The sequence below is a fragment of the Rhipicephalus microplus genome, chromosome 7 (assembly GCF_043290135.1).
Source record: "Rhipicephalus microplus isolate Deutch F79 chromosome 7, USDA_Rmic, whole genome shotgun sequence".
Classification (NCBI taxonomy): domain Eukaryota; kingdom Metazoa; phylum Arthropoda; class Arachnida; order Ixodida; family Ixodidae; genus Rhipicephalus; species Rhipicephalus microplus.
The window spans coordinates 134,578,527-134,604,165 of NC_134706.1; the positions used below are offsets into that span (position 1 = coordinate 134,578,527).

At 46.0% G+C, this 25,639-nt stretch overlaps 1 protein-coding gene across 5 annotated transcripts in view; it reads left to right on the top strand.

Annotated features, from left to right (window-relative positions):
* Positions 1-691: 691 nt before the first annotated feature.
* LOC119187024 (uncharacterized) overlaps positions 692-25,639 on the top strand; it is a 231,027-nt gene continuing 206,079 nt past the window's right edge. For 3 of the 5 annotated variants that reach the window (XM_075869755.1, XM_075869754.1, XM_075869753.1), the window contains exons 1-4: positions 693-1,537; positions 1,808-1,946; positions 3,848-3,917; positions 4,619-4,720. In XM_075869755.1, coding sequence (XP_075725870.1) covers positions 1,312-1,537; positions 1,808-1,946; positions 3,848-3,917; positions 4,619-4,720 — 537 coding nt within the window. In that variant the 5' untranslated portion in view covers positions 693-1,311. Of the gene's footprint in view, positions 1,538-1,807; positions 1,947-3,847; positions 3,918-4,618; positions 4,721-17,169; positions 18,056-25,639 lie in introns of those variants that run through there. The other 2 variants (XM_075869752.1, XM_075869756.1) reach the window with 2 other exon arrangements.

Below are 25,639 nucleotides of genomic sequence, written 5' to 3' on the forward strand. Positions count from 1 at the left end.
CAAACCACGCAGCCGATACAGAGCGTGGGTTTCGCGGCCACTTCTTGCGAAATGGGCGCGCTTGTCACGCGAAAAAGAGTTCAGAGGAATCTCTTCCGCCGACCAGCAGGTGGCAACAACCCCGCGTGTGTCGCTCGCAGATTTGTTATACATTTTCGATTGCAGTAGTATTTTAAAGAGTGGAAGTCAATGCAGTTTTTATGCAGTGCGGCAGAAGAATGCAATAAAGTACAGACTACAAGACTGTTGGCTTGATACAAGTTTATTGGAAACAGTACTATAAAACATTACATAACACAGGGCTTCACCTTCATGGCTTTATTCTGAACAGCATGCTGGTTTAGCCCTTTCAGCAGAAAATGGACACGCGTAATGCTGTAGAACCTGACAGCCGATATTGTTAAAGAAGCCGAATGCTCACTGCAGCCAATTTGTGGCACATTGGCTGCTAGGTGCAAAAAATCCTTCACTACTTCGGTGTGCAAGCGCGTGGTGCTAAATGCACGAGTCTATCCTCAAGGGTTTTGATTAGACTATATAGACGGACAGACGGGTAAAGAAGGCCCCCATGTCCCACTTTTTACACGCTTCTGCTGGCAATTGGTCCGTCACACTATCACGTGTCACGAGGCAGTCATCCTTGCAAGCTTCGCATTGGGTTGAGGAGATCCGCTTCCTGGCTACATATCCTGCAATATAATAGGTGAGGCGGTCATCACTGCGTTCTTAAACGTAGTCAGCGTGGTCAATCGCAACCTCTGCTGCTTCGAGAGGTAGTGTAACGTCGTCACAAGCTGGTGCTTCATTTTCAGACGGGCAGGTGCACGAGAGACAGTCTTTCACCGCAGGACTTGTAGCCGGCGTCGCAACCCGGCACAAAGCACCACCTCTGCGTTTTTTTTTTTTTTTTTCCGTCGACGGCATTCTTCAGAGTGGTTCCAAAATCGACGACAACCGCTGACATCGGCTCCTTCAAGAAATCGGGAAGCGATAGAAAAAGCAGGCCGTACTTCGTGAACAGCGAGCGCTAACTTGCGATGCTCCGTCACCTACGAGACACGAGAAACACATGCTCACAGTCGGCACATGCCACAGCGCCCCGGACTGACGCGCCAAATTTCCCCCCAACGGCGAGAACGCGCAGAGGGGCCTCGCTAGGCAAGAGGCCGCCGCCGCAGTCATCACACCTCCCCACCCTAGCTGCGCCGCGCAACGCAAAAAACTCTGAAAAAAAAAAAAAAGACAAGTGGCGTTATCTTCAGGAAAACCGGTAAAGGATTCAGTAGCGCGCGGTATGGTGTATGAGAATTCATGGCGGGCCCACAGAACACCTACGGCGGGCTCAGGCGTATTGTGGCAGGCCCAAGCGAGAAACGGCCGAAAGGGGGATTTTCTGTGTATTGTGCGGGAGGGTGCCACAAGATTAGTTACAGAAACACCGCAGGAAAGCTACCAAAGGTGGAATTCTACCGATTCCCTTGGAGAAAGTACGATGACAACCGGAAAGCACGTGGATCACTGCCGTACAACGAGCAAGGTAATAACAGACCGCTGTTTTTGTTCATGTGTGGTGCAGCCCACCTCATGTTTAACCTGAACGCACGAATGTCTACCGGCTATTCGATAAGCGCCGTACACAGTAGCATAACTATTATAACGAGGGGTGGTGGCGAAACAAACGAGAATACGCGCATAAACAGTCCAGTGCAGCTATCTGCCAAGCTGTTCCGGACAACAGGACGCCGCCAATCGGCGCATGTGCATGATCAATTTCGTAACGTGTTAAACGTAATTTCCTTTCCTTCAGGTCAGAGAGGCATCTGTGGCAGCCCGTGTGGGGCGATACCCGGATATGCAGCGCGCACTTCGTGGGGAACAAAAGGAGCCCCGATGCAACGCACCCGGCCTATCTGCCAACGATACTTCCGTCGAGCGGCATACATCAGGCAAGTATCGCTAGGACAGGTCGTGTGTTAAGTTGCGTTGTGTGTGGCACTGTTTCGCACGCTGCTGTGGGCTAGATACATAAAATGGAGACCGAGCAAAATAATTTGCACCTCTTAGCGGAACCTACATGGTATATGGAGGGCTGAAAATCAAGAAAGCTAGCGCTCCCCCCCCCCCCCCCCTATTATTTGAGGCCTCCCACCTCGGCAGGTCAGCTGTAGCACGGCATCAACTGGAACTGTTGCGGCAGTCCTACAGCTAACCTGCCAAGGGGGATACTCAAGGTATAAAGGGGGGAAGGGAAGCGCTCTCCCCCGATTTCAAGCACTCAATATACCAATTAGTGACCCTTAAGAAGCGCTAGTGATTTTGCTTAGTCTCCTTTTTATGTGTGAAACAGTGTCATACACGCCGCAAAAGAACACATTTCGACAAGCGGTAGAATTGCATTTTCTGGCAGTACTGTCTTTTGCAGGGGCGATTCTAGCTGTGTAATTTGTTGCATATTAATTGAATATGGTTCATGAGGTTGACGTGGTTGAAAAAAAAAAAAAAAAACGGGTATCATCGTACTGCTGCACACATTTCCTCTGTACACTGTGCACAACAGGTTGCCACTGTGCGACTAAGCTTCTAGCGCAGTGTAGGCAGAGGTAAGATACGTGCTGATGGTAGCTAGCTCGAGTTTACCGGCCACATTCGGTGCCTGCAGAGGAAGCACTTCATGGTGTCCATGTGGAATTTTAACTTTATTGATTTATTCACTTATTTGATAATACCATATGGCCAAAAGGCATTATTGGGGAGAGGGGCAAAACATATCATACAATGTTAGTGATAGTTCAGAGGTTATGTAGAAAAAGATATGTAAGTTTGTTGGCTTCGATGTAGAATACTACATGGTGCAGAATAGAAGAAGCAGTGATCGATGATGGTGGGTACAGGTCCGGGAACGTGTTTCCAGTCTACAGACGTTGTAGGGATAAACAAATCACTGCATGTTTTGGTTGTACATTACATTACACCAACTTTATTTGAATGATCGATTCTAGCCCGTATATAAGAAGGGAGGGAAATGAGTGTGGCACAAAGAGCTAGAATAAAGAAATATAATTAGGGAAACAAGACACTGGCGGAAAAGCATACGACAAGAAGCAAGAGACGGCAGTTCAAGAGAGTTCTTCATGGCAAATATGCTAGCTTAATGGATGTGATTGTAAAAAATGAAACTAAGCCGAGTTGCTTTGTATGAATTAGAGAGTAGTTATTAGATTAGCTTAACTCGGATCAGCCTAACTCGGATTGGCATATTCTAGCTCGCTACTACTTAGTAATGTGCACTTTAGTCGTTGAAGTGAGGCAAACACAGATAAGTTTTGGTGAATATACCAAAGCATGCAATTTGCATCAGTGGTAATGTAGTGAACATGCAGAGACCAGCTTATACAAGAGGTAATGTGTATGCCTAGATGACGGTAAGGGGTAACTTGTTCGAGTAGAATGTTAAGTAAGTAGTTAGCAGAAGAGGATGAAGTACCGCGTTCCCTCGATGGTGTTGTTAGAAACACCTTAAATGAACACCCTGAATACACTTGGAGTTGTACATTCATTTTTATAACCTTCACAAGCATTTGTTGAATTGCAGAGGTGGCATCACTACATCGATATTGCCTCAAAGTTTTGTGGCTTGTGAAAGTTCTGACAACACTAAATTTTACTCAGAATAACACTTTATCTGTTATGTGTTTATCTATCTTAATTTGCATATGTAATTCTAAATATGTGTGGTCGCTGCCCTGTGATGCTACCCTCTCTTGTATAACGGGAGGCCTTGATCCCCTTATAAATTGCTTGTGTGCTGGTGTAAAAATGTGGCGCATGATGTAAAAATGTGTTGCAGAGCTCTACGACGAACCTCGGCAGGCATGGTGACAGCAGAAAAGGCCCAGTCACGGCGATTTAAATCTATGGTCAGTTTTTTTTTTCTTCTTCAGTGTCATGAAGTTATAAGTTGAGTAACTCGTGTATATTCAGGTTCTATAAAAGGACATGTATTGTTAAAATATATATTGCAGCCGCAGTAATTGTATTTATAATGAAAATTGAGTGTGATTAACGGTTAAGATATTGCAAATTACTTATCCAAGTTCAGTGCGGCTTTGAGCTGTTTGAAAATGCTTTGCAAATTAACTGAGGGTTGTTGTTGAAGGTACAGATAGCTGATTGATCTCGACTCATTTTTTTTTTCGGCATGACACAAAGCTCACCCTTCCTATGGTTTGTAGCTACACTGGTTAGTCCCAAAAGCACGTAGTTCTTCTCGCAATTCTTGGAAGCTGTTTTCATTCTGCTTTTGTAGAAGTTCCAGCCACCTCTATTTTGAGCTTTTTAAGGGCCAGTAAACAGGCTCCAACGGACAGAGAGACGGATGGACGGGTTGACGGATAGATGTTGAAAGTGCCTACAGTTTGCAAAGAAATGCTTCACATTTAAAATACTATAAATCCCCTCTCTTGAAAAAAGGGGTCGGTTTGAGTCATCGGGAAGGACTATCTTTCAATCAGTAGAGTCATCTCATTTCATGCTCTGGGCAGTTGTCGGTCTCTTTATTAAGTTAATAAAGGCAGGCCACGTTTAATTGAAAACATACCTCCTGCGGCTGTCTTTTCAGGTGACTCATACGGACGACACCGCCCGGTGCTACACAGATGGCTCTGCACGGGGCTGCACTCTGTTCCTGTCAGTGACACCTGGTGGCTTGGCATCGACCCAGGTACAGCGTTGCTGAAACTGTGCCATTTTGCTACAATCAGCATCAAGCTGCGCCAAGCGTCGTAAAGGTTGCGTTGAGACAAAGTTTATTGTTCTGTTCCTCCACACATCGAGAGAGTTGTTTGCCCGATAGTCTTGTAAACTTTTCTAAATTGCTGCAGATCAGCTTGCCTCTACTTCTTTGTGCCAGTGCAGTGCACGTGGTAAACAGGGTCCTCACACAAGTCATTTTTGTATCTGTGGCAGTTTCTCGGCCACAGAAAGTCCAACGCGACGCTACGACTTGGGAGATGTCCGAGAGTAGAACTCATTCTAACTGTGTTGGAAAATTTGTGATCTTTTTATTCTCAGTCAATTCTGAGTCAGTGCCACCACCTTATCGAAAGCTCGGGGTTGCACTTGTTTTACCATGGGCACACTTTTCGCTATTTGGTAGTTTCGTGTGACGATATCACCACGTGATGCCATCTTATGTGATGTCAAAATAATACAGTCAACTGCCGATTTTCGTTTTTAACTGCCAGTTAGTTAACTGTTTATTCTTTTATTAAAAAAAAAAAAAGACCAAAACGCTGTGCTACATCGAGTCATAGGCAGAGCGCCTAGCATCCAGGAAGTACGCCAGACCAAGGCTGCCCGAACAAGAACGCTTTTTTAGAGGCGGCTTTTGTTTTTATAGCCATCATGAAATCATATCAGGTGCAACTCGGTGCAAGCATAAACAACGCTATCTGTAACCGTAGGTCGCCATGCGCGTGCATGTGTAGCGCAAACTACTTTGCAGCAGCCCTTCCTTCTTATGGTGGTTCTGCTGTACTGGTTTCTTGGGCTCATCGGAAAGAGCATTTCTCCGTGTTTAATTTTCCCGCCTCAGCTTGCTCATCCCTTTAACAACAAGCAAGCAAAAAGCAAATGTTTGAAGGTCGTTTTGAGGCCCTTGATTGGCCGTGGCCGCCATGTTGCCTCAGCTCGCCTCGCCATTGGCCCGATGCTCGCTCCGGGAGATCGTCGTCTGCTGCTTGTGCGTCGCGAGGACATGGCTCTCGAAAATCGCCACTTCGTGACGTGTTCACGGCTTGATAATCACTTAAGATATACGCTTTAGTTACGAGCAGTAAGCGAATGCGCGATCAGGTTACTACGAGCGGGCGCGCGGTGTACGAGCGCCGCGCGTCATCGGAGTCATCTTTAGCCCTATCTCCGCCTACAGCGAGACTGCGGGCAGGAACGACGCGCTAGCGCATTCGTGGTGACGTGCTTCTTCGCAAGCAACGAAGCTGTAAGCGGCGGCACGATGTGATTACTACGAGTGGCCGCACCGATGCACGATCAAATTACTACGAGCGGGCGCGCGGCGGTCTACGATGGCGGCGCGCCATCGGAGTCGGCTTTAGGCCTAACTCCGCTGACAGCGAGACTGCTGGCAGGAACGACGTGCAAGCGCACTCTTGGCGACGTGCTTCTTCGCAATGCATGTACCACATCACTCGCTAGCTCCTCTGAATCACGTACGGGCATTTTACGCATCAGCAGCGGACAACACAGTCAAGCTCGTCAACCCCTCCCCTTCACGGCCAAGGATCGCTTGGAACAGCGACTAGCAGTTTCGCGCGTCGTCATTCGAAAATTGGCGCTCAAATGCTTCAGAAGTAGAGTGTTGGCAAGGTTTGCCCAGAGTGTTTTTGAGGCATGATGTGGCAATAGCTAATTTAACAATCTTATAGTGGGCGGACTTGAAATTCATTAGTGGTCTGTTAGAGCACGGTTCATAGCACCAGCAGATGCTAACACCTGCAAAATAAAACCACATATGTCAAAATCCAATTTGGCCATTTACTGGGAGTTCATGGCTTAGACTAACCCCCGTATTCAGAAACGCTCCTCGACTTGACTTGAAACTGCCTTCAATGCAGTGGGTTTGAAATGCATTGGTGCTACTTTGGCACCGCCTAAAGACAGCGGGTTCAAAAAGTCTTTCTGCGGCATTTAAGTTGGTGGCAGGTCAAATTCAAGTCAAGCAGCGTTTCTCAATAAGGGGGTTAATGGGTGTGGTGTTTGCGAAAGACGTAAGAAGCACCGGCAGCACCACCGAACAAAAAGACGTTTATTGTACGCAACACATCGAATAGATACATAAAGGACAGACGCGCCCCTGAGGGTGAAAGAACACAAAGTAAAAACCGAAACTGAATATAACATACTCCCTCCCTTATATGTAGTGATTAGTTGTTAGTAAGTGTTAGTAAGAAACCCCTATGTATGCACTGTACATTTTACACGCTGTATACACATACATATTTACACTACATACACACTGTGCTATACACACAGGCAACTAGTGGGTCTGATAGTCCTTGAGCCAGACCGGTGGCCAGCGCTCTCGGGACGGCCGATGGGGATGCTGCACGGCCGGAGAGGGTAAGGAGCTTGTAGAGCTCTGTAGTACGCCAGGAGACCGCGATTACGTCCCAGGAGAAGGCGGCTGCAGCATGGCAGGCTGCGGATCAGGAGCAGGCGACTGCGGTACGGCAGACTGCAGTACGCCAGGAGGAGGCGGCTGCGACCCGGGAGAAGGCGGCAGGGCAGGCTGCGGCACTTGAACCGGAAGCTGTGGCGCAGGTAGCTCCGAACGTTGGTATGGTGGACTCGTGCCCCTCTCAGGAACCCGGGAAAGCTTGGAGGCGTTCTATGTGCGGCCGTCTGCAAGTTGGAAAGAGGCAGGTCCCCTCCTCCCCAACACCTCAGTTGGCGAGGAAAAGGAGCGATCCCCCTTGAAGCGAACGGACGGCTTCTTGATACGAACGAAATCACCCACAGCTATCTTTGGCTGCTTAGCAGCTCTTCTGCGGTCCGTGTACTCCTTACTGCTTTGCTGTTGAAGCCGGACCCTTTGGCGCAGTCGCGCCAGTTCCTTTGCTGGGTCTTTTGCAAACGCTGGTGCCGAAAACCCCACAACATCCAATCTGGTTCGGGGCATTCGCCCATGCAGCAGAACTGCTGGGGCAACTCCAGTGGTAGCCTGTGGAGTACAGCGGTAAATAGAGAGGTAGTTCGTAACTGCTTGTCGGATAGGTCTCCTTTCGAGGAGTGAAACCTGGATGAAGTTCTTCAGAGTTCGATTGAACCTCTCTACTTGCCCATTCACCTGGGGGTATTATACAGACGAATGAGACAGCTTGATGGCTCGGTTTTGAAGAAAGCTTACAAATTCACGTGAAGTGATCTGCGGCCCATTGTCGCAAACAATCTCTTCTGGGTATCCTTCACGGGCAAAAACACTGGTTAAGAAGTCTTTCACGGTGCTTGTGGCCACTCCGCTGCAGAAATATATCTCTGGCCATTTGGAATGGTAATCGACCAGTGTTATAGCAAATTGGCTATTGTGAGGTGCATGTTCCAAGGGGCCAACAATGTCTAGGCCCAGTTTCTGCCATGGCCTTTCAGGCCAGTCAATAGGCTGCAATGGTGCTGGCGATGTTTTGGCAGACTTATCTGCCTCCAGGCAGATGTGACAGTTTTTCACGGCAGATTCAGCTTGCTTGTCCATCCGTGGCCACCAGAATAGCTCACGAAGTCGCGCCTTTGTGCGCGTGATGCCCGGATGTGCCTCGTAGGCAACGGCGATGAACTGAGCCGTGAGTGAAGACGGAACATGAGGCGTTCTGCGCGCAGTAGAAGGTCATCAACAACAGAAAGTTGTTCGCGCACAGAATAGAAAGGTTTTGCCTTCTCTGGTATGGACTTTTGTGGTGGCCAAGAACCGAGCACGAACGACTTGACCGTTTGCAGACAACCATCGTTGAGGACGGCTTGCTTGAATTCTTCCTTCGTCACGCAAGCCAACTCGACCAACGACACAATTTCTTCATCCTTGGCCAGCTGTGCCTGCGCGGCAGGAGCTGGCAGCCGAGAAAGAGCATCTGCCACCGTGTTGGTGGACCCCTTGCGGTACTCGACAGTGCAATGGTAGCATAGGAGTCGCGCATTCCAGCGTGCAATTCGAAGTGGCCTTCTGCCACGTCCTTGCGAAGACAGCAACGATACCAACGCCTGATGGTCCGTTCGAATCTTGAAATGGCGACCCCAAAGGTGAGTGTGCCATCGTTCGCACGCCCAAATGCATGCCAACGCTTCGCGTTCGCCGACCGAGTACTTTCTTTCCGCTGGTGACAAGGTACGAGACGCGAAAGCCACTGCGCGGAGCTCATGGCCATTTTGCTGCTGCAGAACGACTCCCTGCCCATAGTCAGAAGCGTCGGTCGACACGATGACTGGAAGTGATGGATTGAACATGTGGAGAACTGTACTTGATGAAAGCATTTCCTTGACCCTCCGGAAACTGCTGACTGCTTCGGCTGACCAGATGAATGGCTCATTCTTGCGAAGCAGAACGCGCATAGGCTCGACCACCTGGGCCAAGCAGGGAACAAACTTGGAATAGTATTCTACAAGACCCAGGAATGAACGGAGGGCAGCAACATCTGTTGGCACTGGAGTGTTAACTACCGAGTCTACTTTCTCTGGAAGCGGCGAGATACCTTGTGCAGTGACCTCATGCCCTAGGAAAGAAAGTTCTGGAACGTCGAAGAGGCATTTGTCGTTCAATTTCAGGCCTGCGTACTTGACTTTCTGCAAGACCTTTGTTAGATTCAAAAGATGTTCTTCTGCACTTTTCCCAAAGACTATCACGTCATCAATGTAGAACAACACACCAGGGCAGCCATCCAGAATTGTGGCCATCATCTTCTGAAATGCCGCTGGGGCAGAAGCTAACCCAAAGCAAACTCTCTTGAGCCGAAAAAGTCCTTCATGCGTGATGAAGGCTGTCAGGTCCCTGCTGTCAGGGTGCAAAAGAACCTGATGGTAGGCAGAAGCCAAGTCAAGTTTTGAGAAGTGTGTCGCGCCTACCAAGGCATGAAGGAGTTTCTCTGTATGAGGCAACGGGAAGCTGTCTGGTACAATAGCCTTGTTAGGCTCCCGGAGGTCAACACAAATTCTGATGGTGCCGTCTTTCTTGTCAACGACAACAATGGGCGAAACCCATTCAGAAGCATCGATGCGTTCGATCATGTCAAGGCGGAGCAACCTGTGAAGTTCATTTGACACTGGTTCCCGAAGTGAATATGGAAGACGGCGCAGCTTCGAGGATATCGGCTGCACGTCTCGCCGAATCTTGACACGATGCGTGTCACCCAACTCGGGACTGAAAAGTGAACCGAAGTCGTGTTCCAAGGCTGGCGGAAGGTTTGCTTGCCTGGGTTGCTCTATTGACTGCATCGGAATGTGACAAGGTGTCGGGTCATTAACAAGCGGCGGCGGGGCAACGGACGTGTGCAGGCACATAAGAGTGGAGCCCTATATTCGAAGATTTAGGGCCTTAATGCCGTCAAGGCCAATGAGACAAGTTCCTTGGCGAACTATGTAGAAAAGAAGTGGTGCAGAGCGCCCTTTAAACTGAACGTCTGCATGGAAACAGCCTAGCACGGAAATTGGGCGCTTCGAATAGTCAAACAAAGTGACATGCGGAGCTGGGAGGAGCAAACCGCTTTGAAAATGTTGGTGAAATTCTTGCTCTGATGGAATTGAAACAGACGACCCTGAGTCAACAAGGAATGACAACTTGACATCCGCTACGCGTACTTGTGTGTAAATTGCGCTGCGAGCGGGATGCTGCACAGTCAAAACTTGCTCAGAACTTCCCCCTGATAAAGCATCGTCATCGATGCCAACTTCACGAATCCTGCCTTGCATTTGACGCTTGCAGTTGCATACTTTCTGAAAGTGGCCCTTGATGCCGCAAAACAAACACTTCTTTCCCTGCGCAAGGCACTGTGTCGCTAATGCGCGGTGATTCCGCGAGCCGCATCGGAAACAGTGTGGTGAAACGGACCGGCTATCTCTGTCTCGCCGAGGGGGGCGGGGCCCCTGTGGCGCACGCGAACCGCTAGCGCTTGGAGAGTTTTGCTGAAAAAGCGCTTTTGGCTGGAACTTGAATTTTCGCGAAGAATGCGAATACTGGGAACGACGCCGTACAGAAACAGGCTCGACCGAAGCAGAAAATTCCTTCAGCTCTTCAGCTGCTTGCTCAAACTGAAGAGCGATCCGCACTGCGCTCTCGAACGAAAGGGAGGAACCCTCGAGCAGCAACCGTTCACGTACGCGGTTGGAAACAATGCCGGCAACAAATCGGTCTCGCAGAGCATCATCTTCTGAAGCGAATGAACAATGCAAAACGAGCTCCCGTAAAGCAGCAACAAAGTCATGAACGGACTCGCCTGCGTGTTCGCTGTGGCGGTGGAAACGATGACGCTCGACGACGACGTTGCACGACGTGGAAAACTGCTGCCGTAAGGCGAGGAGTGCAGCCTCGTACTCGCCAGTAGCGGCTGCGGGAGGCTTCTTTTGTACTTCTGGTGCTGCGGCGCTTGCTGGTGCTGCGGCATTTGACACTGCAGGTAAAGTCCGGTAAACACGCTGCCCTTCCGCCCCCAAACAATGCAGAAGAATGGCCTTGCGTTGCGCTGGTGGGAACTCGGCTGCTTTGGACGCTAGAAGGTAGACTGTTAAAGTCTGCGCCCACTCCTCCCATGGAAGTGATGGCCGGCTGGGCGTCGGGAATAACGGCGGAGGCGGAGCAAGGCCGGAGAAACTCATGGCGGGGTGGACCCGGACGGCACTCGATGCTGAAGGTAGCTTGACGTGTTTATCCCATCCTCGTCGCCAATGTGGTGTTTGCGAAAGACGTAAGAAGCACCGGCAGCACCACCGTACAAAAAGACGTTTATTGTACGCAACACATTGAATATATACATAAAGGACTGACCCCGGGGGTTAAAGAACACAAAGTAAAAACCGAAACTGAATACAACAATGGGCTCGTCACATCAAAAACCACATCAAGTAGAACTTTGCTTTGTAGTTCAAAGTTGTGCAGATGATAATTTAAAACAATCAAGTAATCATCAACATATTGTAATATGCAAAGAACATTTTTATCGGTGAGCAAGCCGTTGATCTGATGATGATTGAGTGACCAAGAACTAGGTCTCTAAAAACTGCGCAATGCAGGAATGAGTGCATATGCCTTGATTCTGCAGGTATGGGATCCTTTCAAACATAACGTATGTAGACTGATAATAAATGCTTAAAAGTTCTAATAAACCACCAGCAGAGATCCCCGCAGAGTTTTGAAAAGCGATGGAACCGTGTTTGTCAATAGAATGCCAAACACACTCGAGGATTAGGTTGAGGCTGGGAATAAAAAATACCTTTGATGTCAATCGATAAAGCCCGACACCACTTGTCAGAGAAAATGTCAAAGACATCTAAAACCTGGTTAGATTTTGTCACGATAAAAGGGTTGTCTAGCCCTAAAAGCTTGAGATTATGCCGATTCAGATTCAAAGACAATGGTCAGGAAACGTGTATTGATGTGCTGCTGCATTTTTGCACTAAAAGAGACATTTAAAAAATTTCTCTTGCTCCTATCAATGTGATGATGTAATTCGATAAAGCCCGACACCACTTGTCAGAGAAAATGTCAAATATATCTAAAACCTGGTTAGATTGTGTCATGATGAAACGGTCGTCTAGCCCTAAAAGCTTGAGATTACGCCGATTCAGATTCAAAGACATCACATGACCTTGAAAGCTCTTTGCAGATGCCGATAACGGAAGGGCGTATGGGAGTTAAAAGTGCTTGTTTTACTACACATGCACTCAAAAAAGACGATTTATATTTTCATAACATAAATGATGAGACTCAAACACTCTGGCAATGATCTTGGTCTTTGAATGTACTTGTGAAAGAATAATGAGTTTTGGTGCACTAGAGTGCAGAAATACACAATGGACCGAACACCATTGACGACGATGAGCGCTGAACTTCCTACAATGTTTATTGGAAAGTAGCACACACATACAGAACGTTTCAAGAAATGTGTCCAATATTCTTTTAATATCATCAAAAAGCGGTATTTGCTCGTTGTTTTCACGGTTGCTTTTTCTGTAGCGGCAGGCATCTTAGGAGGGCATCTTAGAATGGGAAGAACCCATTGACACTTTGAGATTTCGGGAAAGTAGCTTCTAGTAATAACTGCGATGTATTGAAATTCTTCTAGATTTTGCAGTGAAACCAAAACATGCAATTGCGCAACTGCCATATTCGTCCAAAATGAGGGAGCGTTGTTATATGAACTATTTCCTGACTTCATAGCGTGTGTGTGTGTGTGCTGCACTTACAATCACAACGCGCATAATGCAAGTACATAAACAAAATGGGAAGAACTGCAGCCCTGTAACTGCTGTTTTGAACAGTGGCTGCGTATAAAAGCCGCCGCTCGTCTAACAGGTGGGTCGGGTTTTACGCGCCGGCTGCACTGTCCACGCGGCCGCGCACCCCACGGTCATGTGGAGTGCTTTCAATAAGCTTTTGTGATGTGATTCAGACGTGCTTGGAGCTGTGCTTGATATCGCCACGAACGTCTATGAATGTTCCGAGGTTAACAAAGTGCTGTAGATGAGAGTTTCCGCGACCGGCTGTATGATGATGCGTTTCACGGCTAGAGCGGCGAAAGAGCATGTATGAATCAGGGGCACGAATTTTCATATGCCCGTTTCATGTCATTAATTATACTGCTAGAAATTCCTGTGCCACCAGTCTTCTGCCCATAACTTTGTTATTTAGAAAGAAGGCATAGGTCGTCATGGTGTGGTCCATTTTTCTGATGCAATAAACCTCTCTCCAAATAAAGAAAAGTTCAGTGAATATTTGTAATCAAGTACTTAATTTCGCTAATTACAACTTCAGGACAAAAAAGTATGTGTAATAATTTCGGTATATGGCTTTATTCAATTACAATCTTTTCTGTCATACCTGTCACACCACTCCTTCATACAAAGAACTTGGTTTGAAATCCATACTTGTGCTTTGTAAATCATGAAAAGAAGTCAACTATCACAAGACAAACCTGAGATCACAATTTTTAGGTGTCTTAGAGACGTAAAGAAAAGTTGAAACTTTAAACGCAGCTTTCTCGATACTGTTTTTTTGACATTATGCTCAGCCCCTCCACATGGTTCAATGAAGAAATAATTTGTTTCTTGTAAAGTATTTGTGGTATCGCTTCAAAATTTTTATGGAAGCACTGTGAGGTCATTCTTAGTGTCTGTGACAATTTTCATCAATATCCAAGGAGAAACAAAAAAGTTCATTGAAAAAAGCTTGTCGAAAACTTCGACAGGCTTTTTCTCACAAGTGTGTTTTGGACATTGTGCATTGCTCGTGGAAAGAGTAGCACGGGAATGGCTGGACCGATTTTGATTTTTTTTTCCCTGAATCCCTGAACACTGCTTGTGGGTGCAGCAATCTTCAATTTCTGTTTTATGGCCGTGTTATTTTTTTTGACGATGATTTGTCCGTGCCACTGTTTCTGACAATGTGTGTCGGCAGACATGATGATTTCTAAAAAAAAAAGAACTTATTAAAAAATTCTGAGAGTGCCATACCCTGTAGCTTTCTTTTGAGTAAATATCAACACCATTCGCAGCTTCCTGGCATGTTTTGTTGCAGCGCTAGGCTTTCCACGAGCAGACCATCTAATTGGATCGTGTAGCATTATGTAACTTGAGAACTACTGTAGCTATCATGATGAAACTGCATGTTTACCTATTTGAGACACTTATTAGTATGCATGCCAAATTTTATTGCTGTAGGTCAAAAAATAAGAAAGTTTTCTTTCAATGCCACCTCCCTCCTTAAATCGGTGAAGCCACCCGGTGTTGTCGGCAAAGCTGTCTTTACCGAGTGCAGCGGCAAACCATTTGGCCTTGGCCATCAGCATGGGGCCACTTACCGGAATAATTTCAGCTCGCACTTCTAAGAACCAGGCATAGAGTGCCTTTCCTAGACTCCTGTGGGCAGGAGCGGACACACGACAGGCTCCTGACGTTCGCTGCTCCACCACCTTTGCCTTGATGTCTGCCTTGTTTTTAAACAAGGTAATCAGCGTGCTCCGTGGTATCCCGAAGTCATCCGCGACAATCGAACATTTCTCGCCCGCCTCAACACGCTGAATTGCCTTCAACTTTATCGCAAAGTCAAGGGTCTTGTGCTTCTTGACGCTGGCCATAGCTACACGAAAACGAGAAGGAATCCGTAGCAGATTCGCACACGATGCATGCAAAAGAGGAATGCTGCACAAGTGGTGGTACGTAGGCAACGGGACAACTAAAGCAATGAAGCGCTCGCCACCTTTGAAGGCAACAGCAAAAGAAGCGAGCTGTGGTTGGCTGATCAAAACTCGCAAAACAGCAACAAAAAAATAAAAGAAAAGGCGAAAGGAGGAGACATCGACTCCTTCGTTCCTGCTCTCTGAGCCGACCCGACGGGTCTGCGGAGGAGGAAGCATGAAAAAGAGAGAGAAAGAACAAAAAAAAAAAAAAAAGCCGTTCTGCAAGTTAGGGACTGCACTCCGAGCCTTCTCGCCCTTACCTTTTTTTAATGCATTTGGCGCCTTCCAACTCTCACGGAGATCGCGGAGGGGCGCGTGCTGAAGCGCGTCATCCAGCTCGCGTGGCGTTCAATATATCCGAAGGTGGGTAAAAATACCGTTCAATATAAATGTGCAAATTTCTATACTTTAACAAGGAAATTTCAAGGTGACAACTTTCGAGTTCGATATACCCGTGTTTGACTGCATTATACTTGCCAGGGGATGCTCCAGAATTGCGATTGTTCAGCTGCCATGAGAGTGATAGATAGTGCACAGAAATTTTATGCAGTCGAAGCTCACTATTTCAAACACGCTTAATTCGAACTTCCGGTCAAATCGAAGTCACGATGAGGTTCTGTCAAAGCTATGTGTATTGCAATGGGCGAAAACAAACGCCTAGTAACTCGAATGCCCAAGCACTTACGACGGTTAAGGGGAGACACGGCTCTTGCGACCTAAAAATTTGCTCAAAATCGAATTTAAGTTAAATTAATTTTTTAATGTGTTTAGTTAGGCAGTTAGGTCAAATGGTAGCATTGAAGTCCTTCATGCGAAGAACCCATTGACACTTTGAGGTTTCGGAAAAGTGGCTTCTAGTAATAACTGCGATTTATTGAAATTCTTTTAGATTCTGCAGTGAAACCAAAACATGCAATTGCGCAAGTGCCATATTCGTCCAAAATGAGGGAGCGTTGTTATATGAACTATTAACTGACTTCATAGCGTGTGTGTGTGTGCTGCAATTTCAATTACAACACGCATGATGCAAGTACATAAACAAAATGGGAAGAACTGCAGCCCTGTAACTGCTGTTTTGAACAGTGGCTGCGTATAAAAGCCGCCGCTCGTCTAACGGGTGGTTCGGGTTTTAAAGAGATACTAAAGGCAACTATCAAGTTGACATTCATTGTTGAAACTTCGTAGTGTTACTTTTGTGCCAAGGAAGGGCTTAGTTTGAAATAAAATCCCATTTTACTGATCTGCATTGGGTTAGGGCACTTCAAATCACTCGCCTCAAAGGAAATACTGACGTCACTATTGTCGTGCACAACGTTGCCTGGCTTTAATGCGCGGTCGCAGACACTATGGTAGCAGCAGGGGGAAAGTAGCGGGAGCCACTGCAGACAACAGCCATTGAACAAATTTTAGCAATGCCCTTCAAAATTGCAGATGCGGGGGTTCAACTGGGTCCCGCTAGGTGGCATGACCTATCCAGTTAAACCACCCAAAAATTTAATTTTTGAACTACTCATGCCATTCCCCATAGTAACTTCCCATAGTTGTTTTTTCCATGAATCAAACAGAAACTAACAAGCAGCATTTTATTGCACCTCTTGATGCACGGAAGGATTTTATTTAGTGCAGCTAGATTGATTACTAGTGATTGATTGTAGACGGTTCGCCTGACATCATCGGGATCATTTTGAGAATGTCCTACTGTGGCACATGTATTCTTGTGCATTTACCTTAATTTCTCGATAAGCAGGGCACTGCTGTTGATAATATTGTCGTTTTAGACGTTGTCATACATTGAGCTTTCAGTTTGACATAAATTGTTATTTGACTTTAATGTCCCTTCCAGTGACGCACTTCCATGACTCACTTCCACACATGACGCATGACGCACTTCCTTGCCTTAATCAGAAGTGTAAAACGCTTGCGCACACTAGTTCAGGGAAGCAAAATGGTCTCTGCTCTGGCCGCAAAGCTCGCCACCAGGAAAAGCATGGTAACACACTGTTATAATGCCTTTCCCAGTAATTGTGATGTGATTTGACAAAAATCTTTATGAAACCCTGTCTAGATGGCGCCTTACCTATCTGTAATTCACATTTTCAGTGAGGTGTTGTAAGGGAATGTATAAACATGTTTCAGTGCTTCCTTTTTTTTTTTAATTGTATCATTTAGACAGCCACAGCTTCCATATAACAAGTTCTCTACAAACACACTCGCACAGGTACACCTACTGCCCAGCATTGAACAGGCAGGGCCTCGTTCAATGGCGACAGAGTGGTGCTCGAAGTCTGGCCCGCTGGGTGCCAGCCCAGTATTCTACCACTGAGCCACGCCGGTGCTTGGGACTTGGTGGCAAACTTGCCTTAAGCAGGCTTGGTGTCCGGAAAGCAATCACGTTAATATGACTTATAAAGCATTTCAAAACAGCGAAAGAACAACCAGTCGTCACTCAACGGTTATAGCGTAACGAGTGGGTCGTCCAATGCTCCAACCCATTACAAAAGCTTGTTCTTATTCACCTATTAACTGTGGTGCATACCCATTTCAGGCATAATTCGTCATTGTCGTCAGCCACTGCATGACCAATTGGCTCAAAATTCCTTACAAGTGTTTAGCGAATACTAGACTTTTCGGAAGAATGACAAAAAGCAGCATAGCGAATGCCGGCCTACTACCAAAAAAATTTTATGAATAATGCCCTAGTATATCAAGCACAAGCAAGTGTGCTTGCAGTAGTTACCCAATGAGTGTTAGAAAAGGCTCTGAAAGGCTGCTATTCTAGCTTTCGCTGTGACTGTGCTGTGCCTTACATGCAGACCTGACATTTTTTGCTTTGTTTTCTTGCTGCTGTGCTTGCATGGCAATATAAGCAAAGAGGTTTCTCCTGCATGAGACAGATGGTGCTCTGCGGTAAAAGGCGCGACTCTTACATTTTGATTGACGTCATCCGAGCTCGCGCTGCTCTCAACTGTTTAGCATGGTTGTTAAACTATGTTTTGACTTTTATTGCATCATTATTTTGTGATATAAGGGCTTGATTTAACACTGTTTCGATCATCAACGGCATGGGTTATCATACCGAAATAAAATGAGATGATACATTTAAAGCTTTCTTTTTCGAAGAACCAAGTGGAGGGGACGTTATTACGCAAGCAAATACGGTAATACATTTCCATCCTTATAAGCAAGCGTTCAAGCGAAAGTGAAGGCTTGAAGAAATGAAAAAATCATGAACGTGGTCTGTCATCAAAGTCGACGTTTCAACAAGCAGACTTCTCTTCAGGTGTAGTTGCAGCCTTAAAGAAGACAAGTTTGCTTGTCATAATGTCACCTCCAGCAACACCCCGTGTTCACTAATTAAGTTTAATTTGCATCATTACACAGCAGATAACATGAGACGAACGTATGTCATTGGTGCAAGGAATAGTCACGATGCTCACCTGAGGGATCTGGCCATCGGAGACACCGTCGCGGAATATTATGATGCGCTCGGGAAAAGCACCAAGGTTTGCCTGAGCGTACTTGCTCAAGCAGTCCCGAAGGTGCAGTGTGAGCATGATGCCAAGCTGCTCGTGTGTGGAGGGAAATGACACACGTGAGTACCAGCGCGTGAACGTCTGGTTCATGATGGCAACGAAGGCGCCCGCCGTGCGGTTGCGCGAGCCGGCGTTGTGGTATGTTTCGTAGCCTATGACGATCGTGTTTGACAGCGACATGGGCAGGCACCAAGCCTTGCCGCCCAGCTTGCAGTTGAGCTGAATGGCCATCTTGGTCGCCACTGAGCGTATGTTGCTGTGGTTCTCGATGGTGCGAGAGAGGATCACCTGCGAGAAAGTCGCCCCATCAAAGTAAGATGTATGCTGGCAATTTTCTCGCTTGTGAACAAACACGTGAGGAAGCACCAATTTACTTCAACAATCGTGCAAGAACGATAGGTTTCAGTGGGCTGATGATTGTCAATAACTAATACCACCTGCCTGTCGCAAGATGTTTGTTCAAGTTGCTGTGAATGGTAGAATGTTTATCAAGGCGAGTTCCTTGAGTATCCCATACTAACAAAAAGTTAGCATAAGCGAATCAAAGAAAATAATGATGACGAAACGAGCTGTGCGTTCACTTTATCCTTGAGGAGAAGTGACTAAAATAACAAGGAAGTGTTTTAGTGATATTAAGGGCACAGGGTTAGCAAACATATAGAAAAAAATTTTCTTTTTCTATTAACTGAAATATGCAGCTTTTCTTGAACCAAAATTAGTAGTTTTGTCTTCGTACGATTTTTTTTTTCCTCTAAAGATGACATATTTCGAAACTGCACAAACGTGTCAATGTGCTCAAGTGACAATGTAAAAGTTGCCTTAGAAAACCAGTGTCGGGATCACTAGGGAACAGTCGACTGATGCAGTTTCGAACACTCCTCGTATCGCTACACACGTGCAACAAAATTTAATCGAGGCCACGTTGTCTCTGCAAATAATGAAAAAATGCTGTGATGAGTATTGATCGCCAATGTCGTGAGTCTTGCTACTCAGTGACTACTGTAGTGCTGATGTAGCGTGCGATAGACTTTATGCAATCTAAAATGCATGTCTATGTCACTACATTGTGTCATACCCCTATATTGCATGAATTACGAAAAAGTCATTTTAAAAGTTATTTTTTCAGCTTTTAATAATAATTGATTGAACCTGAATGTGTACTAAAAGTTTCATAGTTATAATGGCTGTAATAATAAAAATACAGCTTTGTGCCAAATATGACTCGCCATGAAGATGGTGGAGAGGTCTTGCTGCCATGGGCAAATAACATAGAACCGTGGAAGGTGGTATTTGTAGCCCAATGTGTGAAATGAATGAAGCAGTTGTTTGTTGCATTCAGGCACAGATAATTGTTGCGTTTCCTGCACCTTGCTAACGACTTCTTTGTGTAAGATGGCCGCTTACGTCTTTATCTCTTTTCATCAAATTTTGCCAGTGGCTGGTTTGGTCAGATCGGACGTCATTGGAGGGCATTAGTGCAGCCGGTCCCCGTAGTTTTTTCACTTGAACCTGAAATTCGATGCCTTCTCTAGAAGGCCTTCTTTGTTGCTTTTTGGGTAGGCACTTGTTACGAAAGATAAGTCATTCTGCAATTTCTGTTTGAATTGAGCCAGTGGTAGTACTTCTTTCTTCTCAAACTGCTCCAGCACCCTCCGGTACAGTAGCCATGCTGCTACTACCGATAAGTCAAGCTCTTGGACCTGATATGCATGCAGTAAAGTCCAAGCAGTGAGTTCAGCATGTCGACTCCACCCATATGTCTGTCGCAAACCTTTAATATGCTGGGGCAATCATTCTAATCAAACTCCTTGGCTAAGGTAAACCAGCGCTTAGTCGTTTTGACTGGATCCCTCCCAACAAAGCTCGGCAGAAATGTCACGGCGCGGTTATCATACCAATGCACACACGATAATTCTATGTCATCTATGATGGTTGTGAGTTCCTCTGAAGCACCACGTCTTTTACATTTCAGTTCCTTTTCGCTTTTCAGGCTGCAGTTTGGTTGACAATTCCCCCTCACCATTCTGAGCGACGAAATTCCATCTTGTGATAGTGACCTGTGATAAATTGGATGCATTCATTGCACTGCCGCTCTATACCTTCACCGCATAGCACCTATATCCCCTCCCGCGTGATTTCCTACTATCTGCAATATGGTAAATGCTAGTTTGTAGTGCTGAGCTGCAGCCACGGAGGAAATTGAATAACCGAAGCTCGAATGCATTGCATTACATATATTTGTTTTGCAATTTACGGGACAGATGGCACCACGATACCAATTTTGTCTTTCAAGTTCATACTGGGCTAAATTTGGCACACACTAATTTCAGGTTCTTTGGTGTAGTTGCGATAGAACTACTGAAAACTAATAAAAGGCTTGAATTCGTGAGATCATAACGTATGCCAAAATATATTTTCCTTGCTTATCAGCGGAAAACGTTCATAGAAAAAAAAATGTCGATATCTCGTGTTCGCCCCCTCTGAGTTGCAAGTTGCATCCCAAAATGCACTTGCCTCTGTTTTGCTTATCACTCAACAGATATGGAATTACTTGCCCATCATGAATGCACAAAACTATGAAAATTACTCCGACAGTATCATAGTCTCAAGTGGGCAGCCCACACCCACAAAAAAAAAAGGTAAACGGTATGTGCCTAATATGGGACGCTATACAATAGAGGGCTAATGACAATTAACAAAGATGTTGTTTTCTAATTGTTATTGTGTCTAAGAAAATGAGCCTTTCATTTTACACTTCTTTCCTACATTGTTTAATGGTGTAATATTGGGTAAATGTTTTAGATGTTTAACAAGCGTTGAAAGCTCAGCAACTTTGTATAGGTTCGTCTTCAGGCATATAGGTTCTCCAACTGAGTTCCACAAAACCCAGGGATTCAGTGAAGGACATCTTGGGGTCTCTTGAGTGGACAAAACGAGTCTAACCCGCTCCCGTATTAGCCTTATAGCAATTTAGCCACACTAGCAACTAATTATTTATTTTGGGCAAAAAGATTAGCATTTTATTTAACACTATCTAACATCGCATGCTTCTTCTGCGTATCGGGTGACTGCAGGTAGTGAAAGACCCGCATGGTAGCAGCACTAGAGGGTCGTCACTTAGTGTTCCATCAAATTTTCAGAATTGGGGAACCAGTAGTAACAGAACGCTCAGTGTCCTGATTGTTGTGGCAGAAAAGCAGAAAGGCAACACCTTTCTTTAGTGAGACTACGACAGAGAGTCAACACGTCTTTTCAGTTTGAATGCATCATGAAGACTGGTTTGTTTCTGCACTATGCGCAGTACTGTCGTAGAGAAGGAAGGTAAAAGAAAATAGAAAACAGAGAAGCACTACTACATTCAAAAGAACACGTGCGAACCGTTAAGAAACAGAGCGAGAAAACGCTGTGCCTGTGTTGGGTGTCGGCCCCTGCTGCTTTCAATTTGCTTCCTCAATTGGTCCTGTAGTTCGTAAAAGTGACGAGACGCCAAGGATGCTCTCCACTCTTTCCTTATGGTCCGCCACGTGGACCACTCGTTGCCTTTGAATAGCGAGTCATTGCGGTTGCACCCCGGAAACGCGTCCTCCCCAAGTTGCCCCTTTTCAGCCTTTTCGCTGCGGGTATTTCATTCAATGTTTCTTCTTAGTGGTGGTTGCTTCCCATTTTGTGATAAATACAACCTCTCTCTATGAGAGAACTCTTGAGCTCATTGTCTGTTGACTTCTAGGGAATAAAGCAGTTGTATTAGTCGTTTCAATTCGTTTCGTTAGTTTCAATCTGCACGGCCGCACCCTGTCGTCTGTGTCCTTGGAAATTTCTTTGAAGTTTCTTTCTGGGAATCATCCACATGCGTCATTTCACGTTATCTTGTTTTAAAAGTACCAAATTGTCTATTTTTATGTCGCTCAATGTCGTTGAGTGAACATGTGGGCCGATCCAAGCTTCAATAAGTACTCTTTTCGCCACAGCCTCCAGAATTCTTCAATCATGGCCGACCGGTATCTCCAGCGTCATGAGAGATGCGCGTCACCACCTGCAATTTCGGCTGGCATATGTCCTACCAGCAAAATTTCGGCTGGCAGATGTCCTACCACCGGATGCCCTACCAGCAATCAGTGACCGAGCTGTTCGTGCTTGGAAAGTTATTCGAGGCCAAGTTATTCGCGGCAAGGAAGGTACTGTTCAATCCCGCGGCAACGAAATTGACGGGGCGGGCGAAACAATTAGTTTTTGCGGTAATTCGTTGTAGGGATTTGAGGGGGGAAAAAAACATACGGGTCATGAGACTTCACTGATGCAAAAAATAAAACAAGATTTAATGCCAAAAATCGGTCAGTTTGGGCTGTTTTTGCTTCTTGCCAAGCAATTGTACAACACGACGTTCACATGCTGCCAACAGAGCCATTGCTTCGTTGTCATCTTGTGCCCCGATGCAACGACGGATGACGTCAAATACGTCCAGCATTTATGAAGTTGGAGGCAGCGCGGAAATACTTTGCACAGATGCATCATTTTTGTCCGACAAAACACCATCGTTCTGTACGCTTTGTGATTTCTTTGTTTTTCGATTCCTCACGCACCGCCAAGCAGTAGTCCGCTTGCATGAACTCGCTGATATGGACATTGGCCGGCACATCACTTTCCTGCAGGCCTGCCCATGCGAGTGCTACTTCTTCGTCCATCAACTCATTGTCATCATGATCTGCGTCGTCATCTCGAGCGTCTATCGTAGAATCTGAAGTCTCTGCACACTCCAAATAAAATCCAGCATGGCGAAAGCAGTTCGCGACAGCGTCACTTCCTGTCGCGCCCCACCAAGCAGCAATCATTTAGAGCCCCATAAACATGTCGATTTTTGTTTTGCGACCGAACGGGGTGTTTAAAAGCAGCCTTTGAATAAGGTGCTTACGATACACAAAGTGCATGCCTCGGATGACCCCTTTGTTGAATGGTGGAATAATAGAAGTGCTATTCGGTGGCATAAACTTGAGCTCTACGTTCTCGAGCTCCGCATTCTCAACGACGTACGCGGAACAATTGTCCAAAAGCTGACAAACCTTTCGTGCTTGCCTGCCTATATTCCAGTCAAATTCCTGGACTTCGAATTTCGCACGTGTCTTTCACGCGAGGCTGTTTGCCATATACCTCACTAGAAGGCGCCGATTTTCCTTGAAGCAGCGTGGTTTTGCACTTTTGTCGATGATCAACAGCAGTCATTTAAAAGAGAGTTTTGCGTAAGCATCTTGTAAACAAACCAGCATCATCGGCATTGTAGATATCCGATGGTGCATAGTCCTTCAGGAGGCTTCCTAGGCTGGCCGACATCCACGTGGTGGTGCCGTCTTTATCAGCCGAAGCGGCTTCACCACACAACACTTTGCCGATGATACTGTGACGGGACTTGAATCGGTTGAGCCACCCTATGCTGGCTTGAAGTTGCCTATGCCGAGCACAGAAGCGAAATCCACCACCGCTAATGGCTATTTTCTTGGCCCGCGTCTCCACAAACCATGCGTAGACTGCCTTGTCCAACGCTTCAGGCACTGACTGGGTCAACTTCTTATGCTTTGCCGACATCCCGGCAGCTGGAACTTTGTTTATAGCGTCCTCGCTCTTATAAATATAGTTGACAGAGAGCTCGCTGCAGTTTCAAACTCTTCAGCGATGAGCGCCTTCTTCTTGCCGGCTTCAGCACCTGCAATAATGTAGGCCTTTGTCTTCAAGAGACAAACACGACATGACTGTTCGCGTTACCGCAGCTTCAGGAAACAATGTATGGGTGACATATCGGCGGTCAGAAAAACCTCACGTAATGACTGGTCTCGTGCTAAAAGAGGTTATGTTATAAGTGGTCTGCACTGTAGTTGAGAGAGAGCTCGCCGCAGTTCTGAACCCTTCAGCAGAGAATGCCTTCTCTTTACTGGGTTCAGCATGTGCGATAATGTGGGCCTTCAAGCGGCAAACACTTCCACTTTTTTGCCGGCTGTGACATGACTGTTCGCGTTGCCGGAGCTTCGGGAAAAACTCCATGCCAGTTGTGAACATGTGGCTTTAGCCCTAGTCAAGCAGCAAACCGTTGCCCCAAACGCCTGGCCACACCGTGCTGGGATTGGCCTCACAATTCTAATTTTGTACGTACATTAACCAGCAATTCTTGGCAATAAAGATTCTCATAAGTTTGGTAAAAAACAATTAGAAGTACGATAAAAATGTGTGTTGCTTGTATGCAGACGCAATTTAAAACGTTTTCTCTGAACCTACATGACTATGAAAGTGCGTTGCATCGCCATCAGTATCGTGGCGTGGCGGCTTTGTTTTGTTTACGTTGCGTGACAAGGCTCCGTCGCACCTGGTATGCTTGTTCCGAGCAGCTTCTCATGTGCTTTTTTCTTATAATATTAACGTCGATAGTTTGTCAAGGCACTAAAATCCTTTGCAAAAATTATAGAAAGCTGTAACTTAAATCATTTTTGCTCGTGGTTGTTCGGAAAATAACTTCGTTAACGTGCAAATGCAACTGTGAAGTCGTTCGCATTTGGGGAAGCCTAAAGCATTTAATCCCATGGGACATCGACGGGGAATGAAAAAGAAGAAAATTTTGTTTAAGTGGACTCCTTTGAGCCAGGAGTCGACTGTATATGCTTGGCAAGAGTGACAAGACTCCCAATGGCGAAGCAAAGGAAGGCCATGCTTGGTCAATCATTGGAAACACCCCCTGCCATGGTTGGCTCTATATTGGAACGTCACTCAGTACCAAAGCATGTTCTTGGCTGGGAGGCAAGCATTTTGCCTATACGACTTCTGGCAAACTTATTTTAGTTCTTTGTCTTGGCTACTGTTTGTTGCCTACCTACTATACCTCTAAATTTTTGCATGCCAACCCTCTGTTAAAACACCAATATTTCTTATGCAACACTCAATATATATAAAGCAATATGACATTTTTCTATTATCTCCTGAACTTTTACGATTATGAAGTCTTCTTTGGGCTTCTGTTGAAGTCTTCTCTCGTAGTGCCATGCCTTCTTTGTATAGTGCAAAGAATATCTAATTTGAAGAAAGACTCCATTCATCTTTGCCAAATGAAAGAAAATTGTTTTAGTAGTACAAGTTTTCAAACAAACTTGAGTGACGCAGTGTGGGCAGTATTATGGT